At 52.7% G+C, this 12,959-nt stretch overlaps 1 protein-coding gene across 4 annotated transcripts in view; it reads right to left on the reverse strand.

The window, feature by feature from the left end:
- Window positions 1-12,959, reverse strand: part of ABCC3 (ATP binding cassette subfamily C member 3) — a 57,005-nt gene that overhangs the window by 13,682 nt on the left and 30,364 nt on the right. For 2 of the 4 annotated variants that reach the window (XM_039476301.2, XM_010341902.3), the window contains 14 exons: window positions 11,391-11,594; window positions 11,138-11,284; window positions 10,628-10,715; window positions 10,221-10,287; window positions 9,869-9,995; window positions 9,610-9,786; window positions 5,409-5,576; window positions 4,901-5,090; window positions 3,713-3,827; window positions 3,415-3,559; window positions 3,111-3,318; window positions 2,611-2,921; window positions 1,286-1,485; window positions 1,011-1,137 (listed from right to left, as the gene is read on the reverse strand). In XM_039476301.2, coding sequence (XP_039332235.1) covers window positions 1,011-1,137; window positions 1,286-1,485; window positions 2,611-2,921; window positions 3,111-3,318; window positions 3,415-3,559; window positions 3,713-3,827; window positions 4,901-5,090; window positions 5,409-5,576; window positions 9,610-9,786; window positions 9,869-9,995; window positions 10,221-10,287; window positions 10,628-10,715; window positions 11,138-11,284; window positions 11,391-11,594 — 2,274 coding nt within the window. The remainder of the gene's footprint in view (window positions 1-1,010; window positions 1,138-1,285; window positions 1,486-2,610; window positions 2,922-3,110; window positions 3,319-3,414; window positions 3,560-3,712; window positions 3,828-4,900; window positions 5,091-5,408; window positions 5,577-9,609; window positions 9,787-9,868; window positions 9,996-10,220; window positions 10,288-10,627; window positions 10,716-11,137; window positions 11,285-11,390; window positions 11,595-12,959) is intronic. The other 2 variants (XM_039476302.2, XM_039476304.2) reach the window with 2 other exon arrangements.

Genomic DNA, 12,959 nt, shown 5'->3' on the forward strand with positions numbered 1-12,959 from the left:
GTGAAAAACTGACCTTTCTGGATTGCTTTTTGTTTGCCAATGTGTTCAAGACTTGAGCCACCTGAGGCATTAAAAATGTGATCTGCTTTACAAAAATTCCATTTATAGTTAGGTGACTCTTTGGCAGAGCAGGCTGGCCTCAGGATGGTCCGCCTGACCTGCAGCCCAGGCTTTGGTTGCTTCATCTGTGTACTTTCTCTGCAAGCATGTGAACATGAGGTGTATTCCAGACCTACACTGTGCTGATCTCCGTCACATGAGCCTACAACTTGCCCAGAGACAAGACAAATTCTGTTTGCCCTTTGGGGCTAAGCTCTAAGATACTCCTCTGTGCAGTGGTGTGATCTTGGCTCACTGCAACCTCTGCCTCCCTGGTTCAAGTGATTCTCCTGCCTCGGTCTCCCAAGTAGCTGGGACTACAGGCATGCACCACCATGCCCTAATTTTTTGTTACTTTTAGTAGAGACTGGGTTTCACCACATTGGCCAGGCTGGTCTTGAACTCCTGACCTCCAGTGATCTGCCTGCCTCAGCCTCCCAAAGTGCTGGGATTACAGGTGTCAGCCACTGCGCCCGGCCCTCCTCTGGGCTTTTAAAACATGTTTCTCCAGCCACAAAGACCTGCTCAGCCTGCAGCACAATCCCTGCCAATGGGGGTCTCTCCAGCTTGATTGTGAGGTATCAGGTAAGGTCGCCCGCTAAGCAGGAGGGAGATGTGGAGTTGAGGGCAGAGATTATTCAAAAGAAGTCTTTCGGAACGTGAGGACACGGACTTCTTGGGGAAGCAAAGTAGGAACATCCAGCCATGGTGTGTGGTTATCAACTTGTCACTCAGTGATTTTTCTCCTGCAAGGTTTTTTGTTTTGTTTTGTTTTTGCTCACAGTCCTTGAGAACAGCCCCTGTGGCTGGTGCCCACACCGGGCAGGGAGGGGCACTCGGGAGATGCCTAGAACACCTGAGTGGTGTCTGTCCCAGTGGTGGCCCAGCCCTGGGGTCCAGGCCCTTCGTACCTGCAAGGAGTAGGACACGGAGAGACCCACCAGCCCTGGGCTCAGGCTGCTCCTCCCAACGACAGCAAAGAGCGCAGCAAAGAGCACCACGCAGTTTCCCACGAACTCCACTCCGATGCTCAGCCACCTGTGGGGATCAGATGAGGAGGAAATGGGGCAGGGGCAGGGAGGGGGCACTTTTCTGCTTCAGGGAAAGGAAGGACGAGGACCCCTAACACCAGAGAGCCTGGTGGGAATTCGTGGAGGAGCCGGGGGCGAGGGAGGCGGCTTCTGACCGGTTGGAGATGATGTAGGGGTAGCAGCTTCTCTGGTTGATGTCCACCTTAGTATCATTGATGACCTCAAAGTCCCGGCTGCGGTTGTAGGCCCGGATGACACTGGCACCATTCACTGTCTCCGAAAAGTGGGAGTAGATAGGTGAACGGCTGACAGATTCCAGCCGCTTCAGTTGCCGTGATGTGGCTGCATAGAAGCGCTGATGGAGGGAGGAGTCTGGGGTCAGGGCTGTGGCACCCCCAACTCAGTCCTCCCTGTCTCTGAACTCATCCATTTTCAGATAGTCCCCCCGGCCAGCCTCACTCCCACCACAAGACATTCCCCACCTCCTAGGACCCAAGACCTGGGGCCTTGATGTGTCATTCATTCCTTCCCTCTGATCATCTCTGCTTCAACCCCACAACCACGTGGCTCTGCCTCCAGTTTCCATCCTCTCCTCTGTGGCCTAAGACAGTCAGGACTAAACACGATGTGTATCTGATGCTCCCCTAGCCCAGCACAGAGCACAGCCTGGAGCATGGTTGCTATACCCAGGTGTTGAGCATCTATCCACAGGAACCAACTCATTTCAGAACAGGAGTTCAGGGTGTGCAAAAGCCTTTTACAGTCAGCTGCATCTGAAGGTTAGCAGCTCATCTATGTTAAACACATGCATACACATATGTTTAGATATGGATAAAAAGAAGGAAAGGATAATGTGTCCCGAACTATTGTCAATGTTTTATCAGAAAACAGCCAACAGGAGGGCCAGACACAGTGGCTCACACCGGTAATCCCAGTATTTTGGGAGGCCAAGGCAGGCATATCACTTGAGGTCAGGAGGTCGAGACCAGCCTGGCCAACATAGCGAAACTCCATCTCTCCTAAAAATACAAAAATTAGCTGGGCATGGTGGTATGTGCCTGTAATCCTAGCTACCTGAGGCAAGAGAATCGCTTGAACCTGGGCGGTGGAGGTTGCAGTGAGCCGAGATTGTACCATTGCACTCCAGCCTGGGCGACAAAGTGAGACTCCATCTCAAAAAAAAAAAAAAAAAAAAAAAAAAAAAAAAAAAAAGAGCCAACAGGAAAGGCTCAGTGCCAGCTACAATGTATAAGTATTTCATTTTATTCTCACACCAACCCCGTGAGGAAGATCTATGAGCTACTCTAGTTTACAGCTGAGGCAAATGAGTTTCAGAGAGGTTAAGTAACTGATGACTGTCCATTACAAAACCCTGCAAGGATGGTGGCCTGAAGCCTCCCACCCGTGCTGGCCCCACCCATGTGAACACCTCGCCCCACACCAGCACCACGCCCACACTGGGGCCATGCTCACCCCGCACCTGCACCAAGGTGTAGAGCACAGCCAGGGGCAGGATGACCACGACGAAGAGCGGTGTGCTGGCCACGATGACCACAAGAGTGGAGATGGCATTGAAGAAGGAATTGAGGAGCATGAGGATGGCCGGGGCCAGCACCTCGTCAATGACATAGATGTCCTTGGAGAAGCGGTTGAGGATGCGGCCTGAGGGTGTGGTGTCGAAGAAGGACTGTGGCGAGCGTATCTTGTTGTGCAGCAGTGCCTGGTGCAACACACGGCCAGCCTGGATGCCACCCACTGCCATGGCCATGGCTGACAGCATCACCAGGAGCCCTGTTGGAGGAGGCAGAGGGCACTGGCTCACCTGGACTAGGGAGCGGGCATGAAGGGGCAGAATCACAGACACGGGTTGACCAGAGAGGGTTAGGGAGGCTTGGATGCAGGGCATGGTGTGGGGGACCTGGCAGCCCAGAGAAGAAGAAGGGATGTGGGAGCCCCTTCTGTGCACCCCCACAGGCTCACCTTGCAGAATTCCTAAGGTGGCATAGACACCCAGCCTTAGGGAAGTGTTGTTCTGTCTACTGTCTGTCATGGCATCATTTGTCCAGGCACTGAGCCACACATTGGCCCCGATGGCGGCTGCACTTTGACCCGCATACAGGAGACAGATGGCCAGTGTGGTACAGAGCCCCACAGCCTTGGCATAATCCCAGAACACACTCAGCTCCACCTGTAGGGAGCAGCCATGGTGGTCAGGGGCAGGGGACTCCAGAAGCCCTGGGCTGCCTGTCTGTCCCCTCCAGCCCCTCTTGCCCCACTGACTCACAGTGCCGGTCTCTGCTTTCTCCTCCTGGGTCAGTGCCCCATTTGCCTTCGCCTCTGTCACCTGTACCTTCTCTGATGGACCCAGGCGCCTCCGGGGTGCAGGCTGACCCTGTCCCTCCCCATCTGAGGACAGGGCACTCAGCTGTCTGTGGAGTCAGCTAGTCAGGCCCAGGGAAGGGCCTCAGGCACCCCCCAGGACAGAGGCTGGGAGTGTCAGGGAGAAATCTGCATCCCACCTGGCAGGGCTTGGGGAGCCCTGACCCAGCCTTCCAGAGAGCTGGGAGCTCTCAGGAGCTCACCTCATAAATTGCTTCTGGACTGCAAAGGTGACTGGGTCGTTGTCTGTCAGATCTGTGTGGTTGCTGAGTGTGTCTTCAACCAGCAGCACCTCCTCATCCTCGACACCTTCCAGTGCTGCATGGGAGGAAGGAGACAGAATTCATCTAGTTCTCCCCGCAGGCGCCTGGGATCTCCCATTCCCCACTCGAATGAAAGGGGCTCCGTGGACAAGCATGAAAATAACATGAGGGGTATTGAAAGACAACAAGAAAGCCTTGGGTTAGGCAATAAGGAAAACTTCCCTTCACGAATGATGGAGAAGGACCCAAAGACAAGGGTTAGGAACTTGGTCTTTGGAGTCAGACTGGCTGAGCTTAAATCCCACATCCTTGGCTGGGCGCGGTGGCTCATGCCTGTAATCCCAGCACTTTGGGAGGCCAAGGCGGGCAGATCATAAGGTCAGGAGATTGAGATCAGCCTGGCCAACCAGGTGAAACCCCATCTCTACCAAAAATACAAAAATTAGCTGGGTGTGGTGGCGGGTGCCTGTAATCCCAGCTCTCCGGGAGGCTGAGGCAGGAGAATTGCTTGAACCCGGGAGGCACGAGGCACAGCACTTGGTAAATGCTCAGGCACGCTGGCTATACATATAGCCATAGACAAGAAAGCCCAGGAAGAGGTCTGTGAGTCAATCCACAACTGGGGGGCTGGGGAGCTGGGCCGGGGCAACAGGGAGCCAGGCGTGTGTTATAAGCCCAGAGACTTCAACAAGCTCCATGAGGACTGTAATTTTTGGTTTGCTGCCTGCTATATTTTAGTGTCTGGAACAGTGCCTGGATGTAGTGATTGTCCAATAAATTTGGTTGATAAATAAATGGCTATGCCAAGCACTTGCACGCTTGCCAAACTATTTATCCGTGAAGCAGCCTTGCCGTTCAAGCTGGGCCTGGGCCCTCCTATGCTTTCAACAGATGGAAAACAGGCTCTGAGACCTGGGTTGAGGATCTGAGGTCCCATAGTTAGGGTGGAGGAGGCAGTGGGACTCGACGATGTCCAGTTTACTTTCCTGCTGGTGACCATCACACAGATGGCCCAGGTTTCCCAAAACCTGCCTGGCACAACACTAGGCCAGTCTAGACACTCAGAGACCCCAGACAGCGGGGATGCTGGGAGGGCATGGGACTCGGAGGGCCAAGGACGGCAGATACCGGTCTGGCTGTCCTCCCGGCGCTCTTGGTCCTCATCGGGGGCATAGTTGCGGAGAAAGTTGGCAAAGGAGCCATTGCACTGCAGCAGGGCTGGGTAGGGGCCCATCTCAGACACCTGTCCATCAGTGAGCACGATGATGAAGTCTGTCTGGGGCAGGAAGCTGATGCTGTGTGTCACCAGCACGCGTGTCTGGGGAGAAGGTGGTAGGCTCTCACCCCACCACCCTCCCAACACACCCCCGGCACAGGCATGGAGCCAGAGTGAGTGTGAGGTGTGCCAGGGAGGTTGGACAGGCACGTGGGTGACTCACCCTGTGCTTGCCACAGCCTGCTCAGAACCTTGTGGGTCGGGGAGTTGTCCCTACAGATTTCTCCTGATGCCCAACCCACATGCCCCCTTCTCAGGTCCTGCACACCTCCAGGTCTCACCCAAACCCCTCTGCCTCCCATCAGCTCTCTCTGTGGGCCTCAGATTCACCTTAGCCCCTTAGCCTCCGGCAGGCCTCACCTTGCCTGCCAGCACACCTTCTGGCCCGATGACGTGGTCAAAGATGTGCTTGGCCACATGGGAGTCCACCGCAGACAGTGGGTCATCCAGCAAGAAGATATCCGCATTACTGTAAACAGCTCGAGCCAGACTGACCCGCTGCCGCTGGCCCCCAGACAGGTTAATGCCCTGGGGGAGGCGGGGGTGGGAGAAATGGGATTAGACAGGAACAGGGAGACAATGGCTTGTCCACTGTTATTTGGGATGGCAGACTGTTTTCTTTTTGTTTTTTTTTTGAGATGGGGTCTCACTCTGTCACCCAGGCTAGAGTGCAGTGGTGCGATCTCGGCTCACTGCAACCTCTGCCCCCCAGATTCAAGCAATTGTCGTGCCTCAGCCTCCCGAGTAGCTAGGATTGCAGGCGTGCGCCACCATGCCTAGCTACTAATTTTTTAAATATTTTTTTTATAGAGGCAGAATCTCTGTATGTTGTCCAGGCTAGTCTCGAACTCCTGAGCTCAAGCAATCAGCTCACCTCAGCCTCCCAAAATAAAGTGCTGGGATTACAGGCATGAGCCACTGCCTGGCCAGAACTGCAGACTTCTGAATCTACATTTCATGTGAGACCTAGTCTGTCCCTGCAATGCTGTGAGGGACAGAGGAAAGGGTAGCTCCTCCTGGGGCAGGCGAAGCCATTCTGCTCCTTTGGTCACCACCCTGCCCAGCTTGGTGTCCTGCCCAACCCATCTATGGATGAATGGTCACACAAATGTGTATATACATATAATGAAATATCATTTAGCCTTACAAGGAGGGAAATTCAGACACATGCTCCAACATGGATATGCCTTGAGGACATTATGCTAAGTGAAATAAGCCAGTCACAAAAAGACAAATGCTGGTTGATTCCACTCATATGAAGTACCTAGATGATAGGTTTGAAATATTTGTTCCTTCCAAAGTTCATGTTGAAACATACTCCCCAATGGGGCAGGATCGAGGGGAGGCCTTTACCACGTGATTGGGTCATGAGGGCAGAGCCCTTATGAATGGTTGATCCATTCATGGATTAAAAGGTTGATGAATGAATGGGTTACTGGGGAAGTGGGACTGGTGACTTTATAAGAAAGGAAGAGAGAGGCCAGGCACGGTGGCTCATGCCTGTAATTCCAGCACTTTGAGAGGCCGAGGCGGGTGGATCACAAGGTCAAGTGATCAAGACCATCCTGGTCAACATGGTGAAACCCTGTCTCTACTAAAAATATAAAAAATTAGCTGGGCGTGGTGGTGCGTGCCTGTAATCCCAGCTACTCAGGAGGCTGAGACAGGAGAGCGGAGGTTGCGGTGAGCCGAGATCACGCCATTGCACTCTAGCCTGGGTAACAAGAGCGAAACCGTCTCAAAAAAAAAAAGGTTGATGAATGAATGGGTTACTGGGGAAGTGGGACTGGTGACTTTATAAGAAAGGAAGAGAGCGGCCAGGCACGGTGGCTCAGGCCTGTAATCCCAGCGCTTTGGGAGGCTGAGGTGCGTGGATCACTTGAGACCAGCCTGGTCAACACTGTGAAACTCATCTCGATTAAAAATACAAAAATTAGCCAGTGGTAGTGGTGTGCACCTGTAATCCCAGCTATTCAGGAGGCTGAGGCAGGAGAATTGCTTGAACCTGGGAGGAAGAGGTTGCAGTGAGCCGAGATTGTGTCATTGCACTCCAGTCTGCTTTCTGGGCGACAGAGTGAGACCTTGTCACAAGAAGAAAAAAAAAAAAAAGAAAAGAAAAGAAAAAAAGGAAGAGAGACCTGAGCTAGCATGCTCGGTCCTCTTGCCATGGGAGGCCCTGTATGGCCTTGGGACTCTGTGGATTCCCCATCAACAAGAAGGCCCTCTCCAGATGCAGCCCCTGGACTGTGTGACTGTACAAAATTCATTTCCTTTCTTTGTAAATTACCTAGTTTCAGGTATTCTCTTATCTGCAACAGAAAATGGACTAATATACTAAGTAGTCAAATTCCTAGGAACAGAAAATAGAATGGTGGCTGCCAGGGGCTAGGGGCAGTGGGGAATGAGTAGTTCTAGTTTTGCAAAATGAAAAGGTTCTGGAGATTGGTTGCACAGCAGTATGAATGTACTTAACACTGCTGATCTGTACACTAAAAAATGATTAAGATTTTTTTTTGAGGCAGAGTCTTACTCTGTCACCCAGGCTAGAGTGCAGTAATGCAATCAATCTCAGCTCACTGCAACCTCCACCTCCTCAGTATAAGTAATTCTCTTGCCTCGGCCTCCCAAGTAGCTGGGACTAGAGGCACATACCACCACACCTGGCTAATTTTTTTTTGTGTTTCTAGTAAAGACAGGGTTTCACCATGTTGGCCAGGCTGGTCTTGAACTCCTGACCTCAAATGATCCACCTGCCTCAGCCTCCCAAAGTGCTGGGATTACAAGTGTGAGCCACCATGGCCAGCAAGATGATATATTTTATGTTATGTGTATTTTACCACAGTTAAAAATAATTAATTAAAAAGCAAAGTGCCGAACTTTTCCCAATGTTCCACGTCTTTTAGAGGAAAGGCCAAAATCTTAACCAAGGTAATCAGGGTGCCCCATTGCTCTATCCTTCCCTCCACTTCCCAACCTCCAGTCATGCCAGAGAACCTCAAGGTCCCACACAGGGTTCTGTAGCCCCAGACAGTGCCTCCTGCTCCAGACAACGCTCACACCGTCTCTTTGTTGAGTCCTCTGTTTTTCAGTGAGGATTTCCCAAGCTACCTTAACAATTCAACCCTGCAGGCATTCCCTGCTTAAGTTTTTCCACTGAGCATTAATCTAACATACCATATACAGTACTTATTTATCTTGCCTATTACCTCTTCCTGCCACTAGAATGTGTCCTATATGAAGGTAGAGATTTTAGCCTGGTGTATTTACTACTGTATACTATTTCCTGGAATATAGTGAATGAATAGATAAATGATGGGCTCCTCCTCCTTAGTTGTTAAAATTCAGCTCAAAAGTGGTGCTCAAGGCCGGGCACGGTGCTCATGCCTGTAATCCCAGCACTTTGAGAGGCTGAGGCAGGTGGATCACTTGAAGCCAGGAGTTCAAGACCAGATGGGTCAACAGGGCAAAACCCTGTCTCTACTAAAAATACAAAAATTAGCTGAGTGTGGTGGTGCACGCCTGTAATTCCAGCTACTCTGGTGGCTGAGACACGAGAATTGCTTGAACCCAGGAGGTGGAGATTGCAGTGAGCCATGATCGTGCCATGGCACTCCAGCCTGAGTGACAGAGTGAGACTCTGTATCCAAAAAAAAAAAAGTGATGCTCAGCCAGGTGTAGTGGCTCATGCCTTTAATCCCAGTATTCTGGGAGGCCAAGGTGGGAGGATCTCCTGAGCCCAGGAGTTCAAGGCCAGCCTGGGCCACATGGTGAGATGCTGTAGCTAAAAATTATTTAAAATTTAGCTGGGCATGGTGGCACGTGCCTGTGGTCCCAGCTACTCAGGAGGCTGAGGTAAAGGATCATTTGAGCCCAGGGATTCCAGGCTACAGTGAGCTGTGATTTCACCACAGCACTCTATCCTGGGCAACAGGCGAGACCTTGTCTCAGAAAGAAAATAAAAGTGATGCTCTTTCTTATGTGGGCTCCCTGCTGTGGCCTGCCTGTACCCTGCACAGGCCTTCAGCCTGGCCCCTGGAATATTCAGTAGCCCCTAGTTGTTCACTAAACAGATCTGTGTGAGGCCGGGCATGGTGGTTTATACCTGTAATCCCAGCACTTTGGGAGGCTGAGGTAGGTGGATCACCTGAAGTCAGGAGTTCGAGACCAGCCTGGCAAACCAACATGGTGAAACCCCATCTCTACTAAAATACAAAAATATTTGCGAGGCCTGGTGGTGCATGCCTGTAATTCCATCTACTCAGGAGGGGCTGAGGCAGGAGACTTGCTTGAACCTGGGAGGAGGAGGCTGCAGTGAGCTGAGATCATGCCACCGCACTCCAGCCTGGGTGACAGAGCAAGAGTCCATCTCAACAACAAAAACAAAAATAAAAAAGAAAAAATAAACCGATCTGCTAATAGAGCTGTTTTCCCAGTGCTTGGCACGGAGTTGGGCATAATGTTACACCAATGTGTGAATGGATGGATGAATATATGGATCTGGGCTAGGCTGAGGGGGCAGCTCTATGTGCTAGCTCCTCAGGGATGGGAGCGGATTCTGTACCTTCTCTCCAATCTCTGTCTGGTCCCCACCAGGCAGCATCTTCAGGTCATCTAGCAAGGCACAGGCCTCCAGAGCTTGCTGGTAGCGCTTGGGGTTCAGGGCTTGGCCAAACAGCACGTTTTCCTGAAGAGTGCAGTTCCGGATCCATGCCTGTTGGGGTACGTAGGCCACGGAACCCTGGCCACAGAAGTTTACCTCTGGGCTTTGCCCAGGCCTGGCTGAACCCCACATCCCGCCCAGGAGCCCCTACCTCTCTCACCTTCACGTGCACTTTGCCTTCTAGCTTCTCCATCTCTCCCAGCAGGGCGGACACCAGCGAGGACTTCCCACAGCCCACAGCCCCCACCACGGCCACCAGTGCCCCTTTCGGGACCTGGATGTCTAGGCTGGGGGGCAAGGAGCCCAGGAGTCCAGTTAGAGGCAGGGATCAGGGTTTTGGTCTCCAACCCTCCACCGGAGAGCCAAGCCCTCCTCCCTTCCAGACACCACCCCGGCAAACTGAAGCTCTTCCTGCATTTGTGGTCAAAGGGCTTTGCAGGGTGGGTGCTGCTATTGATCTGAACTTCTGGGTCACTGTGGGCAGCTGGGAAGGGAGTGTGAGAAGCTGGTACCTGTGCAGGGTTGGGGGCAGGTCCTGGGCCCAGGTGAAGGTGCCACTGTGTATGGTGATGGCATAGCCTGACAGGACCAAGGTGGGCAGGGTCAGGGAGAGAGCCCAAAGGATGGTGTAGCCTCAGGAAGGCTGGGGGCAGGGAAAGGAGGATGGGGAAGGAGCCTGGCCCATGGGGAGGGGATCCTTGGGAGAAGGAAGGAAGAGAGAGGTGTGGGGAGCCCCGTGGAGGAGGGTGGACTTGAGCAGAGAACCCAGCAGAGGGAGAAGGAGGTCACAGAGTCGAAGCCGACATGAAAAGAGGAAGAAGAAAAAAAGGGGTCAGGAGAGAACAGTGGAAAAGCTTGGAACAGAGGGTTTTCTGGAGCAAGGACTGGGGCAGGCAGCCCAGGTAAGGGCTCTCCAGACCTGGGGAGATGATCTTTCTTTCCACACACTGGGTGTCAAGTTCATCTTGGCTCAGGAAGTGCTGGATCCGTTTCAGAGACACGCTGGCCTGCAGGAGGATGTGAGTCAGCCCTAGAGACTGCACTTCCCCACCCCCAACCCCTACCCTCACCCTGTCCCCAGCGTCCTGGGCTAGGCAGGACCCCCTGAGGGCCCAGACACTAGCGCTGGGGCCCCTCCCACGACTGAGCGTTCCCTGGCTCCCACTGCCAAAGAGAAAGTCCAGGTTGGCAAGAGGAGGCGATCTCCAGAACTCAGGTTTCTAGAGACCTGACCTCACCCCTACTGTGACTCCAAATGACCCCTGACCTTAGTGACCTCATTCAACCTTGAATACCTCTTCATAATGCCAGCGGCCCTCCCCCAACTCCAGTAACTTCCCGATTATCCCTTATCCCCAGTGACCCTTCCCTGACGACCCCAACAACCTGCTCCACTTCCAATAGAGCCCCCAGCCCTAACCAGGGTTACCTGAGTCAGGTTGCTGATTAACTGGGGCAGCATGTTGAGGGGAATTCTTAAGATATTAAACAAGGACACGGACACGAAGGCCTTCTCGGCGTCCAGCACATTGTTTGGGTCCACAAACACGTACACCCAGAGGGTGATCAGGGTCACCTGAGCAGCGTGGGGGTGGTGTCAGGGTGGAGTCCACTGAGCTCTGGCCATGCCTGGGCACCCAGAACCCCAGAGGCAGGGACCCAGCCCTGATGCTGAGCCTCACCAGGAAGGGGCTGCAGACCCAGATGAAGGTGGAGATGGCATGGAGGTAGGCCGCCTTGCGCAGCAGCTGGAGCTCACGCAGCCTGATGCCCTCCACCTGCTGCAGGAAGCTGGGCTCCCAGGCGTACAGCTTCAGCACCTTGATGCCGTTCAGGATCTCACTCATCAGCTTGATTCGTGAGTCCTTCAATTTCATTTGCTCCACCTGTGTGGACAGAAACAGCGGCAGTGGCACACCTGCTACCCTCCCTGACGTCCTGCCCACAGGGTCCTATCTTCCGTCCATTCTCGTCCATCGCAGCCGTTCCACGCCACCCACCGTTCCTTCTCACACCTCCTTGCCGGGCCTGCGCTGTGCCTCAGCCTGGAATGCACAGCCCCTACTTCCCTGTGTCCCCTGCCTGACAAGATCCAGCCCCACCCTTCGTGCCACTGTCACTGGCCTTCCGAGGAAGCATCCTGGGAAGATCCTCTGTCCCCTGCCCTGGGTTGCTTCTCCTATTTCTTCTTCTTCTTCTTGCTATTATTATTTATTTTAGAGATGGGGTCTCACTGTGTTGCCCAGGCTGGACTGCAGTGGTACAGTCGAAGCTCACTGCAGCCTCAAACTCCTGGGCTCACTTGATCCTCCTGTCTCAGCCTCCCAAGTAGCTGGAACTACAGGCATGAACCACCGTGCCTAGCTAATTTTTAATTTTTTTTGTAGAGACGAGGTCTCACTATGTTGCCCAGGCTGGTTTCAAACTCCTGGCCTCATGTGATCCTCTCACCTTGGCCTCCCCAAGTGCCGGGATTACAGGTGGGAGCCACCACACCTGGCCCTTCCCTGGGTTTCTAAAGCACATTGCACTTTCCTTTTGTTCTATAACCATCCCTTTATGTATGTTTCTCTAATCGGACTGCGAGCTTCCTGAGGAGATGGGTTGTTTATTTCTCTTTGTTCTCTGAGACCTTATCCCAAGGTGTGGCACACCAGATTAATGTATTCATTCAACCCCTATTTATGGAGTGCCTACTACATGCCACGCCATGGGCTACATGTGGAATTTGTCACAATGAATTCAGACAAGGACCCTGCCATCATACAGTTGACAGTCTGATGGGGGAGGCATAATACGCAAAAAATGATCTGAATAAATGCTTAATTATTAATCATTATGTGTGCTCTGATGGAAAATCACAGATCCTGTAAGAAAGTGATGAGGTGGTGGCAGGAAAAGTAACTTAGACTGGACAGTCAGGGTGGGCCTCCGGAGGAAGTGCCTTTTTTTTTTTTTTTTTTTTTTTTTTTTGAGATGAAGTTTCGCTTTTGTTGCCCAGGCTGGAGTGCAATGGCGCGATCTCAGCTCACTGCAACCTCCGCCTCCCGGGTTGAAGTGATTCTCCTGCCTCATTCTCCTGCCTCAGCCTCCCGAGTAGCTGGATTACAGGCACATACCACCACACCAGGCTAATTTTGTATTGTTAATAGAGATGGGGTTTCTCCATGATGGTCAGTCTGGTCTCGAACCCCTCAGGTGATCCGCCTGCCTTGGCCTCCCAAAATGCTGGGATTACAGGTATGAGCCAC

The sequence above is a fragment of the Saimiri boliviensis genome, chromosome 17 (genome assembly GCF_048565385.1).
Source record: "Saimiri boliviensis isolate mSaiBol1 chromosome 17, mSaiBol1.pri, whole genome shotgun sequence".
Taxonomy (NCBI): domain Eukaryota; kingdom Metazoa; phylum Chordata; class Mammalia; order Primates; family Cebidae; genus Saimiri; species Saimiri boliviensis.